This window comes from Pseudophryne corroboree, chromosome 8 (assembly GCF_028390025.1).
Source record: "Pseudophryne corroboree isolate aPseCor3 chromosome 8, aPseCor3.hap2, whole genome shotgun sequence".
Taxonomy (NCBI): domain Eukaryota; kingdom Metazoa; phylum Chordata; class Amphibia; order Anura; family Myobatrachidae; genus Pseudophryne; species Pseudophryne corroboree.
Window position 1 is genome coordinate 73,856,632 of NC_086451.1, and position 21,839 is coordinate 73,878,470.

The 21,839-nt window shown below is 45.7% G+C and overlaps 1 protein-coding gene and 1 long non-coding RNA gene across 2 annotated transcripts in view; one reads left to right on the forward strand and one right to left on the reverse strand.

Moving 5' to 3' along the window:
- Positions 1-21,839, reverse strand: part of COL27A1 (collagen type XXVII alpha 1 chain) — a 453,351-nt gene that overhangs the window by 224,529 nt on the left and 206,983 nt on the right. The window contains exons 27-28 of the mRNA XM_063936676.1: positions 20,171-20,224; positions 18,811-18,864 (exon numbers count right to left, since the gene is read on the reverse strand). Coding sequence (XP_063792746.1) covers positions 18,811-18,864; positions 20,171-20,224 — 108 coding nt within the window. The remainder of the gene's footprint in view (positions 1-18,810; positions 18,865-20,170; positions 20,225-21,839) is intronic.
- LOC134948596 (uncharacterized) lies at positions 851-20,310 on the forward strand. Its single transcript, XR_010182976.1, has 3 exons — positions 851-1,064; positions 9,085-9,205; positions 20,110-20,310. It is a non-coding gene; the product is annotated as an uncharacterized LOC134948596 (long non-coding RNA).

Genomic DNA, 21,839 nt, shown 5'->3' on the forward strand with positions numbered 1-21,839 from the left:
AAAACATTCACCATAAAACAACAACAACGTGGCTAGCAATAATTCAAGTAACATTTTTAAACGACTCATCTGCCTGGCGCAGTGGCTCGTGTCATTAGTCCTACTGCTTGGGACGGCGCAGCCTGCCGGTTTGTGGCCACTCCCCTGCACTTCCATCTAAGGGCCAGTGCTCAAAACACCAGAAGGGTAGGGTAAAGTAAAAAAACAAAACAAAACACACAAACACAACATATACTCATCTGAAATGGTAATGGTAATAAACGCTGCATTTAGGTGCGCAATTTGAATTAAACTATTATGGGCAGTGAGAGGGGATACAAAACAGTTAACAAGTTGCTGTGGATCTATAGAGAATGAGGCCTAATATCTTACCAATAATACTACATTACCAATAACACTACTGTTATTACCATTACATGTCCAGGCTGACTGAGGCTTCGCTATCTGTCACGCTGTACATTCCCAGCAACCTTAGCTATGGCCAATCATGCACTGCTTTGAAAGGAGATGAGAAACGGAGATTGCCCCTTTATTTCATATGGGAGTCACACTGGTCCTGGGAATGAGAGGCTTTGCGGAAGAAATGCCAGGAAGAGTCACTGTTTACATGCCCTGCACTAACAGTAGCCTGGGGAAGTCTGAATTCTGTGGAGCATGACTGGAATGTACTTTGTGACCTCCAGCCAGAGTTGTGGCCTGTACGTAGTGTTCTCTGAAGGCACAGATGCTGAATGAGTAGCATCATTATTACTGCCCTATCAGCATGCACCTCATTGTACAAGGCAATGTTCCGGGCAAAACGCCGAAGCACAAACAGGCATCCGAGCTCATACTGAGGTGTGGTCTGCCACATCGGAGCCTCACACAAGCCGACAGAGGACAATTTCAGTGTGACAGAAGAGGACTGCCCGTCTGACCGCTATGGACAAAATCGGATGCATCAGGAATGTCTAAGAGTTGGATTTTGGTAACAGGGCACCTGTACAATGGAGTGTCTGATCACCTGCATAGGAGGTGGGGGGCTTACAAAATGCAATGGAACTGCAGTTCGGTCACCTACATATGTATGTAGAGACAATCATTAATTATCACACCTCTGTTTTTCTTTATTTCCAAGTATCTGGTGTAGTTGTACAATTGCTATTATTGTTTTGATAGCAAAGTTTTGATAGCACTCGTTGTTTGACAATTGAATGATGGAGGTCATTCCGAGTTGTTCGCTCGCAAGCGGATTTTAGCAGATTTGCTCATGCTAAGCCGCCGCCTACTGGGAGTGAATCTTAGCATCTTAAAATTGCGAACGATGTATTCGCAATATTGCGATTACACACCTCGTAGCAGTTTCTGAGTAGCTCCAGACTTACTCGGCATCTGCGATCATTTCACTGCTTGTCGTTCCTGGTTTGACGTCACAAACACACCCAGCGTTCGCCCAGACACTCCTCCGTTTCTCCGGCCACTCCTCCGTTTTTTCCGGAAACGGTTGCGTTTTTTCCCACACGCCCATAAAACGGCCTGTTTCCGCCCAGTAACACCCATTTCCTGTCAATCACATTACGATCGCCAGAACGATGAAAAAGCCGTGAGTAAAATTACTAAGTGCATAGCAAATTTACTTGGCGCAGTCGCAGTGCGAACATTGCGCATGCGCATTAAGCGGAAAATCGCTGCGATGCGAAGATTTTTACCGAGCGAACAACTCGGAATGACCCCCGATATTAGCAAGTGGCAATTGGAATATGGAAAATTAGATACGTTATGATGTTGTTATAGCAAATTCCTATTGGTTCGCTTCCAGTGCATTTGTTAAACATAAAAATAACTGCTGAGAACTGTTGCGGATACATTACCGCAGCACAAATGTTGAACTTGAAAAAGTTATTGATGCTTGCAAAGGAACAATGAATTGCCCAAGAACATGCACAATAAGGGCAGCAGAATGAATGGGTAGGGGACATGCTGCAATACCAATTTCTGAACACCAGAGGGCAGTTGACCAATTAGTCACTCCACTCTTCTAGAGCAGGCCTTGCCAGATCACTAATACACTGCACTATAATAAGGGCTTCCGCTTTTTATGGTTTTGTATGCCACATGCCAAAAAAATAATAATCATTCAGCGTATAAATAAAAACAAAAAAATAACCAGAGAATAAATCACCATATATTCTGGTGTTAATTTTAAGCAGGGGAGAGGAGTATGGTGCCGGGGTAGGGAGAACTTCAAACTGAGGGACAAACAAGAGAGCGTGTTAGGGGAGAGGGTCACAGCAGACGGGAGAGAATTTCTTTTGTGTTTTATATCCGAATCCGTCCCTCACCCCCCAGTGCCCATCAAGTTTTGGTTTTATCTAAAAACTTGTCTTTTTCTATCTTTTTTTTTTATATACTGTCCCCTTTTTCCAACGTAATGGAGTAGGTGTACCCATGTATTAGTAAACTTGGTGGATGGTAGACTGCAGCGTTCTCCCTTAGTATTGGAGGCTTCTTTTATGGCAATTCGGCAGCGTTCCAGACCCCCTATTCTACCCAATCATAGTTGATGTGCTCTTCTGTTATAGCAGCAATGGCTCCACTTAAAGAGTTTCACCTCTACAGCTAATTGCAATGGTATTCGGGCATAGGAAGGGGGGCCCCATCTGGTTTGGTGAAGCCCTTGGGATTTCCCTGCAATACCCCTAGGGCACGGACAACACTGCGATTAGAGTCTATGGTCAAACAGGAAGTGGCTGCGTCTTTCCTATAATGGAGGAAAGCGTCTGATTCTATGTAAGAATGGACTAGCAGCAGTGGTAGGAGGGAGACTAGATAAGGAGCATGTGGAGAGTCTCCAAATGCTATAGGGGGACCCTGATCGCCTTTCAGATTTCTTGTTTGATTTTTACAATACAGGGTCAGAAAAGCCACCAGCAGGTGTTGTTCAGATAAAACTGGAATTCCTAACTTTAATTCATCAGAGATAACAGAATATTGTTTTGGCAGGACTGGATCATCCATTATGCAACCTAGGCTCCTGCCTAGGGATTTATGTTTCTGCAAATGCAGGAGAGGGTGAGAAGCATATTGCCTAGGGCCCCATGGTCTGCCGTATCAGTCTCGGTATCCGTTCACATGGTCGACCATGTTATGGTCAACAGTCATTAGGTCGACCACTATTGGTCGACATTGACATGGTCGACATGGACACATGGTCGACACGTGAAAATGGTCGACACATGAAAGGTCGACACATGAAAAGGTTGACATGAGTTTTTTAACTTTTTTTTCTTTTGGGGAACTTTTCCATACTTTACGATCCACATGGACTACGATTGGAACGGTAAAGTGTGCCGAGCGAAGCGGTAGCGGAGCGAAGGCACCATGCCCGAAGCATGGCGAGCGAAGCGAGCCATGCGAGGGGACGCGGTGCACTAATTGGGGTTCCCAGTCACTTTACGCAAAAAACGACACCCAAAAAAGTAAAAAAACTCATGTCGACCTTTTCATATGTCGACCTTTCATGCGTCGACCATTTCATGTGTCGACCATGTGTCCATGTCGCCCATGTCAATGTCGACCAATAGTGGTCGACCTAATGACTGTCGACCATAACATGGTCGACCATTCATACCGGAACCGTCAGTCTCTGGGTTTCAGTTTCACTAAAGAAGGCAAATATGAGACTGCAAGGGACAGACCTGCCATAGGTATTCCTACTGATGCATTGTCCTTTCACTCTAGGAGGCCACATAGAGAAACATCAGTATTTTCTACATGTCACAAAACTCTCAGCAATGAGACAACAATCAGGCATGGCTTTAGCAGGACTTTCTCTAAATGACCCCGAGTTAATGATTTGGATAACAGAATTTTACTGCTAATCTGGGACAAAATCCACAATGGCCTTTTAAGTGTCTAATGAAAAATCCCAAGGTATTATTATTATTATTATCCTTTATTTATATGGCGCCACAAGGAATCCGCAGCGCCCATTACACAGTACATAATCAAATGAGCAAACAAAAAAAACAGCACTTACAGTACAAGACACTATAGGACAGGTATAGAAAACCCGGGGTTAGGTGCCATCAAAGGCAGAAAGGAGTATAAGATAGTGTAAGTAAGAAAAGGAAAGGCACATGAGGAAAGAAGTCCCTGCTCTTGCATGCTTAGGTAATATATTTAAAGAATATTTGGGCAGATGTATTAAGCTGGAGAAGGGATAAAGCAGTGATAAGTGCAAGGTGATAACGCACCAGCCAGTCATTATGGATTTGAAAAATGACAGTTAGGAGCTGATTGGCTGGTGCGTTATCACCTTCCACTTATCCCTTCTCCAGGCTTAATACATCAGCCGCAGTATGCGTCTCAGTATTGCTACTTAGCTGTTACTATTTATTTTAATGTAACTAATTCTTTCAAGCACAGTTGCCCTTCCCAACTGAGCCAGCAATCTATAAGCTATAGGTTTTAGTCTGTAACACAGAGTAAACAGAATGATTTGTCCAAGATTAGAAGGATCTGATTCGGGACATCGCAGATATGTTATGCAGTCAGCTACTGCGGCACCAAAGATTATAGTCATCTGTAGAGGGGGGAAGCAGTCAGGATCCCGTCTGTCGGTATCCCGGCAGTCAGAATACCGATGCCGGAATACCGACCCCCTTCTGAATGCTGACACCGGCATCCAGGAAAGTACAACATCCTGGCGCCAGAATACCCACAGTTGTTATCCCGAATGAGTAGAAACCGGAATAAAAGTCAGGTAAGCCGCAGGAGGGAGGTAAGGGATAGGCTGCGCGGGGGAGGGGAGCTAGTGGGTGGGTTGAAGTTAGGCACCCCCCTCGGAGGGTTAGGGGGTTGGGGAGAGGGGGAAACACCCCTTACACACCCCTGTCGGCATATTAACAATCGAGATCCCGGCGTCGGCATTACGAGTGCAGGGATCCCAAGCGCCGGCTAATCATACTGAACCCGTAGAGGGCGGTATTGTGTCATCACCATAACATAGAAGCTTGAATACTTCAGTGGAAATAATTCAATGTAATTTAAATTATTTAAAAAGCAATACCTTTCAGTGAGTGACTATAGTGGAAATGATTACAGAGGTTATATGGTCCCTACAGCCTTGTAAACTTGCAATAATTTCCACAATAATTATCCATTCAAAATGACTTTTCTTAGATTTATTGTCCAACATTTATACAAAGAAAAGGCAAAGGCTATGATTTACCCATTACCCATACCAACCAATCAGCAAGTAGCTTGCTTGAGCTACCGCAAGTTACACAATGACCGCAAACCTCCCATTGGTTATCGTGGGTTGCTGCATATTGCTTCAGTGAACCACGTCTATATCATTATGGTGCTGTAGACATGAACGAGCGTTAGTGATATCAGAAGAAAAGCCTGACCAGCAGATTAAATCAAGAAGAAGTTTAAGCCATTTCTTTTTTTTACCCATGTCCAATATCTTCTGCCATCAAAGGCATTTATACATGTGATAAGATGAAGGAGATTTAGCAAACCATCTAAAGAGGAGAACTGGAGATGATGTCCATAGGAACTAGATGATACAGAAGTGATGATAGTTATAATCCGGTTGCTATGGGCAACATCACTTGTCCTCTTTAGAAGGTTTGTTAAATCTCCCCCTAATAAATGTGTGCTTCTGTTGAGAATATAGCATTTACGGAACACTTCCAAGAGATCTCTGCTATAAGCCGGCAGATGTCTATGTTCTGCCAGGTTTGGGAACGGTAAATAACACAGATGTTCCCTAGACAGGTGACTAGGTATATTGTGATTCACTTCTGAATCATTTTCTCAGAAAGGAGTTTAGCATTGGTGCACACATCCTGACACAGACAGTTTCCAGACACCGTCTGCTGAATGGTAACTCAGTGCATCATCCACCGCGTGACCTCCCAGTTGCTGGGCTAACAAACCTGTCCCACCTTAGGCAACCCTACAGAGGAGGAGTGTGGTTTGCGAAGTGTCGCACCTACACCCAACTCCAAAATAAACCTGATGTCCAAAATGTAGAACGAAATTAAACTTGTTCTTTCCACCTGGGGCCCGTCAACAACCCAAATGACTTCTCCACTTATATGGCTATTCCAAGAACTAGGAGCTAGTTTGGACGCTGAACGAAAAAAGCCTGGGTGTGTTTCTGCACAGTAGCCTTTGTGGTCGGGTCGCCCGGTGCACAGATGTAAACAGATCTCACTGTCACAGTACGTGGGCCGCAAGTAGGACATTGCATAATGTGTTCACAGTCTGGAATAGGCTCCAGCAAAGTGTGGGAGGCATGGACGGAGCCTTCAATTCTTAGTGGAATCAGCAAAGATTGTGTTACAGCATTTCTGCTGATCCGAGGGATGGAGGCTTTTAGTATTTCCACTGTAGTTTAGTCAGTACTATCCTCTGGTTCTCTGCCAGGGAGAGATTCACCAAAAGCAACAGAAGCTACAACTCTATTTATAGCTGTGAATTTAGGATGAGTCATGGAAAGAAACTATAAAGGGTCCAGTAAGTTCTTACTAGGCAGAGTTTCGGGGGTCTATTCCAGCTGAGATAAAGTTTTGGACCCAAGCAGTGGAGACCACGGACAGTCAGGGACGACTCGCGATTATGGGGGTTACAGCTCAGCAAATAGATTGCGCCTCAAAACTGGATCACAACTTGTACTTAAGGGTTAATTTACTAACATGCTGTATATCTGTAAATGTGCAAGAAACCATAGCAATCCGTTTCTATTGTTCTAGTACAAGTTATAGAACCCAGACTTAAGGTGGCAGATTAACACCCTCTTCGACTCACCTTAGCTAGCAGAACCCTAGGACAGGCTGCTTAATATGCTCAGTTCTCTGGCTAAACAAAGGACAGGTTTGAGATGATGGCTGGGAACCCGTCCAATCAGATCACTCAACACAACTGGAGTCAGAGGACATGAATTTCAAACTTCCTCCTGGTCCCCTAACTGCTGGATGGGATTACCACTAAGAAAGTTCCAGGGGAGTGAGTATCTATCTGACCACAAGGGTCCCTGAAACTGGGATGGGGTAGAGTTGCAGAAAGTAACACTGTTTATTTTCAAAGTTCTATCTCGGTGGTACAGGTGCCCCCTAACACTAGCTAAAATGTTCCCTGATGTACCAGACACATGCTGGAGATGTAACAATGAAACGGGATCCCCGATGCATGTCTGGTAGGACTGCTCCATACTTCGTCCCTTTTGGGATAAAGTCATTGCAATCTCAAACTTGATAGTGGGTTCGGAGGCTCCCTCTGAGCCTGCCTTCTGGCTTCTCAACTGTTACATGGCCCCTGTCGACCTACAAAAACTCTTTACTAAAGTTTCTTAATAGCGCCGCCAAAGTGGTTATTCCGGTTCGCTGGCGATCTATTGAACCTCCTACTATGAGGGAATGGGTCGCCTGAGTGGACTGGTGTATGTCTATGGAAGAATTGCGGGTGATACCGGAGACTCATCGGAGATTCACGACTATTTGGTCCCCTTGGTTGGAATTTAAGTCCTCACAAGCATACCCGACATTAGTGCTCTAACTTGGGCCCTTCACAATGGGTGGTCTTCAGTATGCCGGCTGTAGGGATCCCGGCGCACAGTATACCGGCGCCGGAATCCCGACAGCCGGCATACCGACACTTATTCTCCCTTGTGGGGGTCCACGACCCCCCTAGAGAGAGAATAAAATAGCGTGCTTAGCGCGCCACCGTGCCCGCAGCGTGGCGAGCGCAGCGAGCCCGCAAGGGGCTCATTTGCGCTCGCACACTGTCGGTATGCCGGCGGTCGGGCTCCCGGCGCCGGTATGCTGGTCGCCGGGAGCCCGACCGCCTGCATACCATACTACACCCCTTCACAAGACCTCTATTTCCGATTTCTAACTGCCTTATTGTTATTTGGAGCTAGGTGTTGATATTTATGCTCTTTGATCCGACTGGAACTAGGAAAGTCCACACTGTCTTTACGCTCCCTTCCCTTTCTCTGATTCTCTTTCTTCTATCCTGTTCTCTTTTCTGTCCTTTTTTCTTTGTATGTTTTTGTGTTAAGAAATGCTTTGTTTAGACAGCTTATTATTTAAAGAGGCCTGGTTTGACTTAGGTTGCGAGGTATTTACCTGGACACTGAGTTTATATATATATATATATATATATATATATATATATATATATGGCCATAACGACTATGTTTAACTGTCACTGCTTATACCCATTGGATAGTATTTTCCTGTACTACCAGTTAAACTATATATGCTGTCTTCTTTATTCTGTTATTCTGTTATAAATCAATAAACATTTATTGGGGGGGAAAAAGTAACACTGTTTACCTGTTATTATACAAGGGTGTAGTACGGTCTGCCGGCGGTCGGGCTCCCGGCGACCAGCATACCGGCGCCGGGAGCCTGACCGCCGGCTTACCAACAGTGTGGCGAGCGCAAATGAGCCCCTTGCGGGCAAGGTGGCGCGCGTTATTCTCCCTCCAGGGGGGTCGTGGACCCCCACGAGGGAGAATAAGTGTCGGTATGCCGGCTGTCGGGATTCCGGCGCCGGTATAATGTGCGCCAGGATCCCGACAGCCGGCATACTGAAGACCACCCATTATACAACCCTAAACAACGCTGCATACATTTAAAATTATTTTTGTTTATTACTGCTTGGGTGTCAGAAAAATTAGAGAAATGTTTCATCCTGATCACGCCACTTAAATCACTTAAACCAGGCATGTCCAAACTGCGGCCCTCCAGCTGTTGAGAAACTACACATCCCAGCATGCCCTGACACAGCTTTAGCATTCTCTGACAGCAAAACTGTGTCAGGGCATGCTGGGATATGTAGTTTCTCTACAGCTGGAGGGCCGCAGTTTGGACATGCTTGACTTAGACACTTAAATAACTTATTAGAGCTGTTCACTATTGCAGAAGGACAAGCTTAGGCTACCAAGCTTGTGTGGAACTAGAAGTCACAGCATGCCCTGGTTATATCTACAGAATATAGGAACCCATGTCATTTAGTCCTACTACTGAAATTGAACACATTCTTCTAACCTCAATGCAGAAATGTTCTCATTTTTGCCTCTGACAGACAGTACAGCCGGGGTGGTGACGGCCTGCCATCTGATGACAATAATAGATCTGTAAATCTACGACTGAGGATGCTGCTTGTCGTTCTATGACAGACTGAGCTGCAGGAAACATTTGGAATAGTAAGAAAGAAAAAAAAACTTTACAACATAAAGTATTAACCCTTCATTCCTAAATTTCCAAACAGATCAGGCCTAAACTTTGCTCCTTGCAAACACATCTAAAAAGAGTTTACGCATTTTAATTATTGGACTGTAATGATATTCCTGGGGTATATAGGACGAGAGGAATGCAGAATTTGACTACAGTACTTCCCTGAAAAAGACGCGGGATCCCAAATTAAACATGGGGTAATGGCCACTCATTTTCATGGGACAATAAAGGTTGACTTTCTCAGTCTCAGTCCACTGAGGTCTGCCAGTCCCATCGCTCCTAGTATTACGGCACAAACAGGCTATGTGCTTAGTATTGCAAGCAACGGACAGAGCGAAACTGCGTAGAACCTATGGGTAAGGAAGAAGCTCTGTCTGGATAATAAACAGGACTTGGTGAAAAACAAAGAAGGAAGTCTGAAAAACTAAAGTAATGTATTTAATAAACAATGGAGGGGGAATCTACGGCCTTGTAAATGAAAGATGCCTGAAGGTAATAAATTATAGGCTTACAAGTCTCACTGTGTAAACGGTGTTCTTGGGAATCCCCATTTTTTGTTAACGCACAATGCATTATTAGGTAAATGTATGAAGCAGTGATTAGAGTTAAGAAGTGAACCAGTAGAGAAGTTGCCCATGGCAACCAATCAGCATTGAAGTAACATTTTTATAATTTGCATACTATACAATTATCTGGAGCAGCTGATTAGTTGCCATAGGCAACTTCTCCATTGGCTCACTTATCCACTCTTATCACTGCTTTATACATTTATCCCTGTATGTGATAATAAATAAAGAACATGTATTAAAAAAAACAACAACAACAAAAAAACAAACAAACAAACAAACAAACAAACATAACCAGAGCCAAAAATGGGAATCGGACTCTAGATTTGTCAAGTTACAATTATGCCAAGGTGTTAAATGCAGCCATCAATATAATGACAAAAATAAGATTTTACTTACCGATAAATCTATTTCTCGTAGTCCGTAGTGGATGCTGGGACTCCGTAAGGACCATGGGGAATAGCGGCTCCGCAGGAGACAAGGCACAAAATAAAAGCTTAAGGATCAGGTGGTGTGCACTGGCTCCTCCCCCTATGACCCTCCTCCAAGCCTCAGTTAAGATACTGTGCCCGGACGAGCGTACATAATAAGGAAGGATATTGAATCCCGGGTAAGACTCATACCAGCCACACCAATCACACCGTAAAACTTGTGATCTGAACCCAGTTAACAGTATGATAAACGCAAAGGAGCCTCTGAAAAGATGGCTCACAACAATAATAACCCGAATCTTTGTAACAATAACTATATACAAGTATTGCAGACAATCCGCACTAGGGATGGGCGCCCAGCATCCACTACGGACTACGAGAAATAGATTTATCGGTAAGTAAAATCTTATTTTCTCTGATGTCCTAGTGGATGCTGGGACTCCGTAAGGACCATGGGGATTATACCAAAGCTCCCAAACGGGCGGGAGAGTGCGGATGACTCTGCAGCACCGAATGAGAGAACTCCAGGTCCTCCTCAGCCAGGGTATCAAATTTGTAGAATTTAGCAAACGTGTTTGCCCCTGACCAAGTAGCTGCTCGGCAAAGTTGTAAGGCCGAGACCCCTCGGGCAGCCGCCCAAGATGAGCCCACTTTCCTTGTGGAATGGGCTTTTACTGATTTTGGCTGTGGCAATCCTGCCACAGAATGTGCAAGCTGAATTGTACTACAAATCCAACGAGCAATCGTCTGCTTAGAAGCAGGAGCACCCAGCTTGTTGGGTGCATACAGGATAAACAGCGAGTCAGATTTTCTGACTCCAGCCGTCCTGGAAACATATATTCTCAAGGCCCTGACAACGTCAAGCAACTTAGAGTCCTCTAAGTCCCTGGTAGCCGCAGGTACCACAATAGGTTGGTTCATGTGAAATGCAGAAACCACCTTAGGTAGAAATTGAGGACGAGTCCTCAATTCCGCCCTGTCAGAATGAAAAATTAAGTAAGGGCTTTTATATGATAAAGCCGCCAATTCTGACACACGCCTGGCTGAAGCCAAGGCTAACAGCATCGACACCTTCCATGTGAGATATTTTAAGTCCACAGTGGAAAGTGGTTCAAACCAATGTGACTTTAGAAAACTCAACACCACATTGAGATCCCAAGGTGCCACTGGAGGCACAAAAGGAGGCTGTATGTGCAGCACCCCTTTTACAAATGTCTGAACTTCAGGTACTGAAGCCAGTTCTTTCTGGAAGAAAATCGACAGGGCCGAAATTTGAACCTTAATGGACCCTAATTTTAGGCCCATAGACAGTCCTGTTTGCAGGAAATGAAGGAAACGACCCAGTTGAAATTCCTCTGTAGGGGCCTTCTTGGCCTCACACCACGCAACATATTTACGCCAAATGCGGTGATAATGTTTTGCGGTTACGTCCTTCCTGGCTTTGACCAGAGTAGGGATGACTTCTTCTGGAATGCCTTTTCCCTCAGGATCCGGCGTTCAACCGCCATGCCGTCAAACGCAGCCGCGGTAAGTCCTGGAACAGACAAGGCCCCTGCAGTAGCAGGTCCTTTCTTAGAGGTAGAGGCCACGGTTCGTCCGTGAGCATCTCTTGAAGTTCCGGGTACCAAGTCCGTCTTGGCCAATCCGGAACCACGAGTATAGTTCTTACTCCTCTCCTTCTTATGATTCTCAGTACTTTTGGTATGAAAGGCAGAGGAGGGAACACATACACTGACTGGTACACCCACGGCGTTACCAGAGCGTCCACTGCTATTGCCTGAGGGTCCCTTGACCTGGCGCAATATCTGTCCAGTTTTTTGTTTAGACGTGACGCCATCATGTCCACCTTTGGTTTTTCCCAACGGTTTACAATCAGGTGGAAGACTTCTGGGTGAAGTCCCCACTCTCCCGGGTGAAGGTCGTGTCTGCTGAGGAAGTCTGCTTCCCAGTTGTCCACTCCCGGAATGAATACTGCTGACAGTGCTATCACATGATTTTCCGCCCAGCGAAGAATCCTTGCAGCTTCTGCCATTGCCCTCCTGCTTCTCGTGCCGCCCTGTCTGTTTACGTGGGCGACTGACGTGATGTTGTCCGATTGGATCAACACCGCCTGACCCTGAAGCAGAGGTTTTGCTTGACTTAGGGCATTGTAAATGGCCCTTAGTTCCAGAATGTTTATATGAAGAGACGTTTCCAAGCTTGACCACAGGCCCTGGAAATTCCTTCCCTGTGTGACTGCTCCCCAGCCTCTCAGGCTGGCATCCGTGGTTACCAGGATCCAATCCTGAATGCCAAATCTGCGGCCCTCTAGTAGATGAGCACTCTGCAGCCACCACAGGAGAGACACCCTTGTCCTTGGCGACAGGGTTATCCGCTGATGCATCTGCAGATGCGATCCGGACCATTTGTCCAGTAGATCCCACTGAAATGTTCTTGCATGGAATCTTCCGAATGGAATCGCTTCGTAAGAAGCCACCATTTTCCCCAGGACCCTCGTGCACTGATGCACTGAGACCTGTCCTGGTTTTAGGAGGTTCCTGACTAGCTCGGATAACTCCCTGGCCTTCTCCTCCGGGAGAAACACCTTCTTCTGGACTGTGTCCAGAATCATTCCTAGGAACAGTAGACGTGTCGTTGGAATCAGCTGCGATTTTGGAATATTTAGAATCCACCCGTGCTGACGTAACACTACCTGAGATAGTGCTACTCCGACTTCTAACTGTTCCCTGGATCTTGCCCTTATCAGGAGATCGTCCAAGTAAGGGATAATTAAAATGCCTTTTCTTCGTAGAAGAATCATCATTTCGGCCATTACCTTGGTAAAGACCCGAGGTGCCGTGGACAATCCAAACGGCAGCGTCTGAAACTGATAATGACAGTTTTGTACTACAAACCTGAGGTACCCTTGGTGAGAAGGGTATATCGGGACGTGGAGATAAGCATCTTTGATGTCCAGAGACACCATATAGTCCCCTTCTTCCAGGTTTGCTATCACTGCTCTGAGTGACTCCATCTTGAATTTGAACCTTTTTATGTAAGTGTTCAAGGATTTCAGATTTAAAATTGGTCTCACCGAGCCGTCCGGCTTCGGTACCACAAACAGCGTGGAATAATACCCCTTTCCTTGTTGCAGGAGGGGTACCTTGATTATCACCTGCTGGGAATACAGCTTGTGAATGGCTTCCAAAACTGCCTCCCTGTCGGAGGGAGACTTTGGTAAAGCAGACTTCAGGAAACGACGAGGGGGAAACGCCTCGAATTCCAGTTTGTACCCCTGCGATACTACCTGTAGAATCCAGGGATCCACTTGCGAGTGAGCCCACTGCGCGTTGAAATTCTTGAGACGGGCCCCCACCATATCTGAGTCTGCTTGTAAAGCCCCAGCGTCATGCTGAAGACTTGGCAGAAGCAGGGGAGGGCTTCTGCTCCTGTGAAGCGGCTGCATGGTGCAGTCTTTTTCCTCTTCCTCTGCCCCGGGGCAGAAAAGAATGGCCTTTTGCTCGCTTGTACTTATGGGAACGAAAGGACTGAGTTTGAAAAGACGGTGTCTTTTTCTGCTGATGTGGAGTGACCTGGGGTAAAAAGGTGGATTTTCCAGCCGTTGCCGTGGCCACCAGGTCCGATAGACCAGCCCCAAATAACTCCTCCCCTTTATACGGCAATACTTCCATGTGCCGTTTGGAATCCGCATCCCCTGACCACTGTCGCGTCCATAACGCTCTTCTGGCAGAGATGGACATAGCACTTACTCTTGATGCCAGGGTGCAAATATCCCTCTGTGCATCACGCATATATAGTAATGCATCCTTTAAATGTTCTATAGTTAACAAAATATTGTCCCTATCCAGGGTATCAATATTCTCGGTCAGGGAATCCGACCATGCGACTCCAGCACTGCACATCCAGGCTGAGGCGATTGCTGGTCGCAGTATAACACCAGTATGTGTGTATATACTTTTTAGGATATTTTCCAGCCTTCTATCAGCTGGTTCTTTGAGGGTAGCCGTATCAGGAGACGGTAACGCTACTTGTTTTGATAAACGTGTGAGCGCCTTATCTACCCTAGGGGGTGTTTCCCAACGCGCCCTAACCTCTGGCGGGAAAGGATATAATGCTAATAATTTTTTAGAAATTAGCTGTTTTTTATCGGGGGAAACCCACGCTTTTTCACACACCTCATTTATTTCCTCTGACTCAGGAAAAAATATTGGTAGTTTTTTCTCACCCCACATAATACCCTTCTTTGTGGTACTTGTAGTGTCAGAAAGGTTCAATGCCTCTTTCATTGCCGTGATCATGTAACGTGTGGCCCTACTGGACATTACGTTTGTCTCGTCACCGTCGACACTAGACTCAGTATCTGTGTCGGGGTCTGTGTCGACCCACTGAGGTAACGGGCGTTTTAGCGCCCCTGACGGTGTCTGAGACGCCTGGACAGGCACTAATTGATTTGCCGGCTGTCTCATGTCGTCAACAGTTTTTTGCAAATTGCTGACATTATCACTTAATTGTTTAAATACAATCATCCAGTCAGGTGTCGACTCCCTAGGGGGTGACATCACCAACACAGGCAACTGCTCCGCCTCCACATAATTTTCCTCCTCATACATGTCGACACACGCGTACCGACACACAGCACACACACCGGGAATGCTCTGATAGAGGACAGGACCCCACTTAGCCCTTTGGAGAGACAGAGGGAGAGTCTGCCAGCACACACCCAGCGCTATATATATATATATATACAGGGATAACCTTATATAAGTGTTACTCCCTTATAGCTGCTGTTAATATATTTATTTGCTGCCAAACGTGCCCCCCCTTCTCTTTTTTACCCTGATTCTGAAGCAGGACTGCAGGGGAGAGTCAGGGAGCCGTCCTTCCAGCGGAGCTGTGAGGGAAAATGGCGCTTGTGTGCTGAGGAGATAGGCTCCGCCCCTTCACGACGTCCTTATCTCCCGCTTTTTTGTGTAAAATGGCAGGGGATTAAAATACATCCATATAGCCCAGGAGCTATATGTGATGTATTCTGTTTTGCCACCTAAGGTATTCTGTTATATTGCGTCTCAGGGCGCTCCCCCCCCAGCGCCCTGCACCCTCAGTGACCGGAGTGTGAAGTGTGCTGAGAGCAATGGCGCACAGCTGCGGTGCTGTGCGCTACCTTAGTCTGAAGACAGGATGTCTTCTGCCGCCGATTTCACCGGACCTCTTCGTCTCTTCTGGCTCTGTAAGGGGGACGGCGGCGCGGCTCCGGTGACCCATCCAGGCTGAACCTGTGATCGTCCCTCTGGAGCTAGTGTCCAGTAGCCTAAGAAACCCGATCCACTCTGCACTCAGGTGAGTCCGTTTCTTCTCCCCTTAGTCCCACGATGCAGTGAGCCTGTTGCCAGCAGGACTCACTGAAAATAAAAAAACCTAACTAAACTTTTATTCTAAGCAGCTCAGGAGAGCCACCTAGATTGCACCCTTCTCGGCCGGGCACAAAAATCTAACTGAGGCTTGGAGGAGGGTCATAGGGGGAGGAGCCAGTGCACACCACCTGATCCTTAAGCTTTTATTTTGTGCCCTGTCTCCTGCGGAGCCGCTATTCCCCATGGTCCTTACGGAGTCCCAGCATCCACTAGGACGTCAGAGAAACTATATTTACCCATCACTCCTCATTTGGGCATTAAATAAGTTCATCGCTATTGCCTGGCTTGAATTACAAAAGACATTGAAATTTATAAAGATGTACTCCTATGTTCCGTAGAGAATGTCTCATCCAGGTTTAAGTTGACGGATGACTTCCAGACACAGGAGCATTAATATGACAAAAATCTCGCTCTGAGTCGGTTCTTGGCTATGGTTCTGCCAATTTTTGTGGTATGCTTTGATCAGATTTTGAAATGAGAGCGCGAATGATGGAAGAGACCTGAATCGGGGCCATCCACCTGGTGTCAACAGGACTCATTACAGTTCAAAAGATGTTTTTATATCCTCCAAGCTAAAGCAGGATAATGGGGCACAATAGCTGCATACCTGAACCAATGGATTGCAACGAGTGTGGGTGTACACCACAAAACCCTCAGGTGCCAGGAGAATATCCCTTGTAAGAGGTGCTCCTCACAGTCTTGTGGACTGCCTTTAATATTCACTTGTCATCAGCTTAGGATGGAAGCTGCCATTTTGAAGCATGAACCAAAATTCATGAGAATGCAGAGTCAGTACCTCACCAGTCACTATTTCCTTGGTATGACTTCTGACATGTAGCTTCAGGCCAAGAGGGAAAAAAAAATGTATGCAAATATAAAATAATCCTGGAGGAAGTGACGCGGTAATTACTGGGTACGTAGCTTGTCCATACGGTGACCTTGGTAGGCAGAGATGGAACATGCAGGTCAGGAACCATATGGCATAAACCTACAACAGATTCCCATTCACACGTCATGGGAGAGACTGACAAACGTAGTGAGGTGAAATAAAGAGGTCGTCAGCTGTGGAAGTACTTATCTGCTTAAATATGGCACCTGAGGGTCTAGTCAGCATGATGTAAATGCGGTAGCACATCTCTTATCTGACACACTGGCTCAGATAGTCCCCATTTTAAGACCTTTTAAAACATGGTTTCCCCTCATGTGGCTGCAGGCTCAAGTATTTTTTTTTCTTTTTGAAGTAAATGTTAAACTAAAATAGACCTTATTTGTTTTACAGTGATCTTTATTGGCTAAACGCTTCTCTGGCACTTGTAATGTGCCCATAAAATGTTGAATCACTGAATCTCCCGAGGTCTTTCTGGACCACAGCCAAACGCGTGCTTAAAGGGGAATTTATGCTAAAAAGCTGCATTATCTTTACTTCGCCCCAGAACACATTGATTTTTGCAAAGAAATTCCCCATGATGCCATAGAGTAGTGAGACTACCTCCTATTGGCCTAGCGCTTTGGGATAACGTAAAACACAAGGCATAACACTGACTTCTCATGTACATGGGTTCAGTCTCCACGGGGACAAAGAAATGCCTCTTTTAAAAGCAGGAGTAACAGCATGACATTAAGGCCCAGATTTATCAAGCCTTGGAGAGTGATAAATAGCACGCTGATAAAATACCAACCAATCGGCTCCTAACTGTCATTTTTTAAACACAGCCTGTGACATGGCAGTTGGGAGCTGATTGGTTGGTACTTTATCACCGTTCTATGTATCACTCTCCAAGGCTTGATAAATGGGGACCTAAGGGTGTACCCACATCCCCACAGATGTGTCCGTATTCGCCAGTGGATGGGGGGCAGTGCATGTGAAGTGCTAGGCTGCCTCCACAGTTCATCATCGACCTTCGAATTGCCACACGGCACCCGCTCACCCCAGTGATTTGGTAGATGCCCACCAACTTTCTCGGAGTCTGGACAAACTTAGCGAGTTAGAGGATGGCGAGACAGTCACCCCAAACCGGGGCTGTGCCGCCGACAATAGGATAGCTGGGAGGTAAGCTCCACCGCATGCAGGTGCAGTTTGCTCTTTGTAAATGTTTGAGAGAGACTATTGATTGACAGATAGAGAGCACAGAAAATTCTCTGTAATATCAATTTATGGTGAAAGTGTAGTAAATTTAAGTTCTGACTGAGTAACCGGTGGAAGTGAGTAGATACCCAGAAATCCCTTACTGTACACATCACAATGATATATAAACTGTACACATCATCTGTACATCATGGAGGTATGAACCAATATCCACTAGTATGCTTCCTTTCAGTTCACTAGGAACTAGTAATATTAATGTGGCATAAGGCACAAAGGGGCAGATGTATTAAGCCTGGAGAAGTAATAAAGCACCAGCCAATCAGCTCCAATATGTAAATTTAGTAAGGAGCTGATTGGCTGGTGCGTTATCACCTTGCACTTATCATTGCTTTATCACTTCTCCGGGCTTAATACATCTGCCCCAAAGTGCCTCATGCTTCAGTAATGTTTCTAGTTCCCGAGGGAACTGACAGGTAGAATACAATGGTTCAAAAACAGGCAGGGTGTCAGAAATCTCTGCCAATCACAGATAACGTGAGATACAGGGTAGTTTGTTGGACACTGTGCGTCTGCAGGGCTTTAAAATGTATTTTTTCATTGGTATCACATGAAAATGTTCGCTGTCAATTCTCCAAGCCGCCCCCACATGCCAGTAATCCCCCAGGCCTCCTCTGGGCCAGACCATCCAGACACAAGCTGTCGTTTCTGCAAATTTGGGTTTAATTTCTCTGTTTTTCTGATCACAAGTTTTACCAAAAGTACCTAAAGAGTGCAGTGATGAGTCAGTGGTGGAAAGTGGGGGTGGTGGTGCTGGTGGTGGGAAACAGCTGACAAGCCTGTGGTCTACTCTGCTTTTAAACTTAAATAAAGTCGTTACCGAGAAACAGAAATCCCAAGAACAAAAAACTGGACTTTCCTGGATGACAAAACGAACACTAACAGAGAATCTCCCAATAATCCTGCAGCTACATGTAAAAGAGTGCGGTGACGCTGCATGCCACGCACGTCAGCATACAGCAGCGTACGTACAAGCAGCATATGTTGCATACAAAAATCACACACAGCTTTGATTCCACTTACCCTGCGGCCTTTCGGGCCCCGTATGCCCTGCGACCCGCGTGATCCAAGCAAACCCTGTGATGAAAACATATAAGGTATAATTATATTACACTGGAAAGCTAGGGGAATATGTATCAAACCTAGAGAGATAAAGTACCAACCAATCAGCGCCTGTCATTTTTTAAACACAGCCTGTAACATGGCAGCTAGGAGCTGATTGACTTTATCTCTCTCTCTCTCTCTCAAAGCTTTGATACCTATGTCCCTTAGAGGTACATTTACTAAGCAGTGATAAGAACGGAGAAGTGAGCCAGTGGAGAAATTTCCCCATCAACCAATCAGCAGCTCTGTATCATTTTATAGTATGCAAATGATAGATGTTACTTCAGTGCCGATTGGTTGCCATGGGCAACTTCTCCATTGGCTCACTTCTTCGCTCTTATCACTGCTTAGTAAATGTACCCCTCAGTAACAAGTTGCATGTGAAGAACTTGTCCACAAATTCATCCCAATGTAGGAGGGACTAAAGACTATAAGGTAATGTCGGGGAAGATCATTGGTTCTGGGCAGGTTAGCCATGGTGAAAGTCACGATACATGGGATATATGGGTTCAGGGGAAATTTGCGGAAAAATTATTTCACAGAAAGGGTAGTGGACAAGTGGAATAGCCTCCCATCAGAGGTGGTAGAGGCTAAGACAGTAGAGCAATTTAAACATGCATGGGATAGACATAAGGATATCCTTACAAAGAAATAAGGATCAAATAAGGTTAGTGATAAAAAATAATATAAAAAAAAAAAAAAAAAAAATAAGGGGCAGACTAGATGGGCCAAGTGGTTCTTATCTGACGACAAATTCTATGTTTCTATGTTTCTAATTGTGTCTGGTACAGTGGAAATCACAAGCTATCATTTTCGGTTATCTTTTAATATAAGCTACAGGCAAGCCCGGTCTCTACACAGTTCCCAGTGTGTCGGACATCAAGGTGCATCAGTGGTAAGAGAGGGTGGTGCACTTGCATAGGTCTAACGATTCCAAAGCCCGATGATCTATGGCCACACAATCACAGATATCGTCAAGTTGTAAAAACATGGTTGCCTCTGACCCCAACACACCCCTCCAAACAACGTGGGAACACAAAACCATTTGGAGGTTTCTTTGGTGTGCCAGTGAATTCTGTCTACAAATGACCATTATCTGCCAGTGTGTGTGCATTCATCTGCCGACCTAATAGGCCTCCATAGGATTCTATACTTCAGCCAACACAGCTACCTCTCTTAACCTAGTCAGAACTTCTAATTCAAAATAATGTGTTTCAGAGAGACCCCAGCATGGGCTTATGGCAAGAAAAGAGCTAGAAAATATGAAGACGGAACTTACCGGTGGTCCAGGAGGGCCTGGAGGCCCGGCAGGCCCTGGATTCCCAGTGTGACCCTGCAATCAGAAAGAGGAATACACTATTCTTACATTGATAAATAATACATGTTACTTGTGTTTGACTACACACAATGGGGGACATAACAGAGGGAGGGGGATAAATTACATTTACTAAACAACAGACCTTGTTGAGTCTTTTTTTACTTTAAAAATATATTTAAATCACTGTTGAAGTCATCTCTGGTCTGAGATAAAGAATAAAGGAGTAGAGTAGGTCTAAGTCCTGGTCATTACTAGCAAAATGGTCTGCATCTACGGAGCCTCCAATGTGACCCCTTCCACCAGGTACACAGTGCTCTGCTCCTAGGCTTCCCACTTCATTAATAACTGCAGTCACCTGTGTTATGCACCCTTCTCAACAACTAATTCGTCCACCACAGGACAGCAGCCGGGCTATTTCATGAGTGACACCCAGCCTACCCCATCCTCTTCTATTTAGTCTATACGATCTATATTTAGCAGATACAATAAACATTTCCTGCACTATTTCATTTATTTACTTTTAAAGAAAATCTGTACGGAGAAAAAACAGTCAGTCAGGAACACAATTCAGCTGGATACACCGTACAGTGGAACATGCAGCACAAGCACTCTGTGAGAGGAGAGAAAGCATACAGTAGTCCCCTACGATTACTATTCGGATTAAGTTTGGTGTTCACCCCTAACTTTGTGCTCCAAACAGTGACATTGTAGGAAGCAAGTTACCGTGCTGTACCAATGCAAGCACACACCATGCACTCACTGGACCAATGCAAGCACACACCATGCAAACAGTGGACCAATGCAAGCACACACCATGCACACACTGGACCAATGCAAGCACACACCATGCAAACAGTGGACCAATGCAAGCACACACCATGCACACACTGGACCAATGCAAGTACACACCATGCACACACTGGACCAATGCAAGCACACACTGGACCAATGCAAGTACACACCATGCACACACTGTACCAATGCAAGCACACACCATGCACACGCTGTACCAATGCAAGCACACACCATGCACACGCTGTACCAATGCAAGCACACACCATGCACACGCTGGACCAATGCAAGCACACACCATGCACACACTGTACTAATGCAAGCACACACCATGCACACGCTGGACCAATGCAAGCACACACCATGCACACGCTGGACCAATGCAAGCACACACCATGCACACGCTGGACCAATGCAAGCACACACCATGCACACGCTGGACCAATGCAAGCACACACCATGCACACAATGGACCAATGCAAGCACACACACCATGTACACGCTGGACCAATGCAAGCACACACCATGCACACAATGGACCAATGCAAGCACACACACCATGCACACACTGAACCAATGCAAGCACACACTGGACCAATGCAAGCACACACCATGCACACACTGGACCAAGGCAAGCACACACTGGATCAATGCAAGCACACACCATGCACACACTGGACCAATGCAAGCACACACTGGATCAATGCAAGCACACACCATGCACACACTGGACCAAGGCAAGCACACACCATGCACACGTTGTACCAATGCAAGCACACACCATGCACACACTGTACCAATGCAAGCACACACCATGCACACGATAGACCAATGCAAG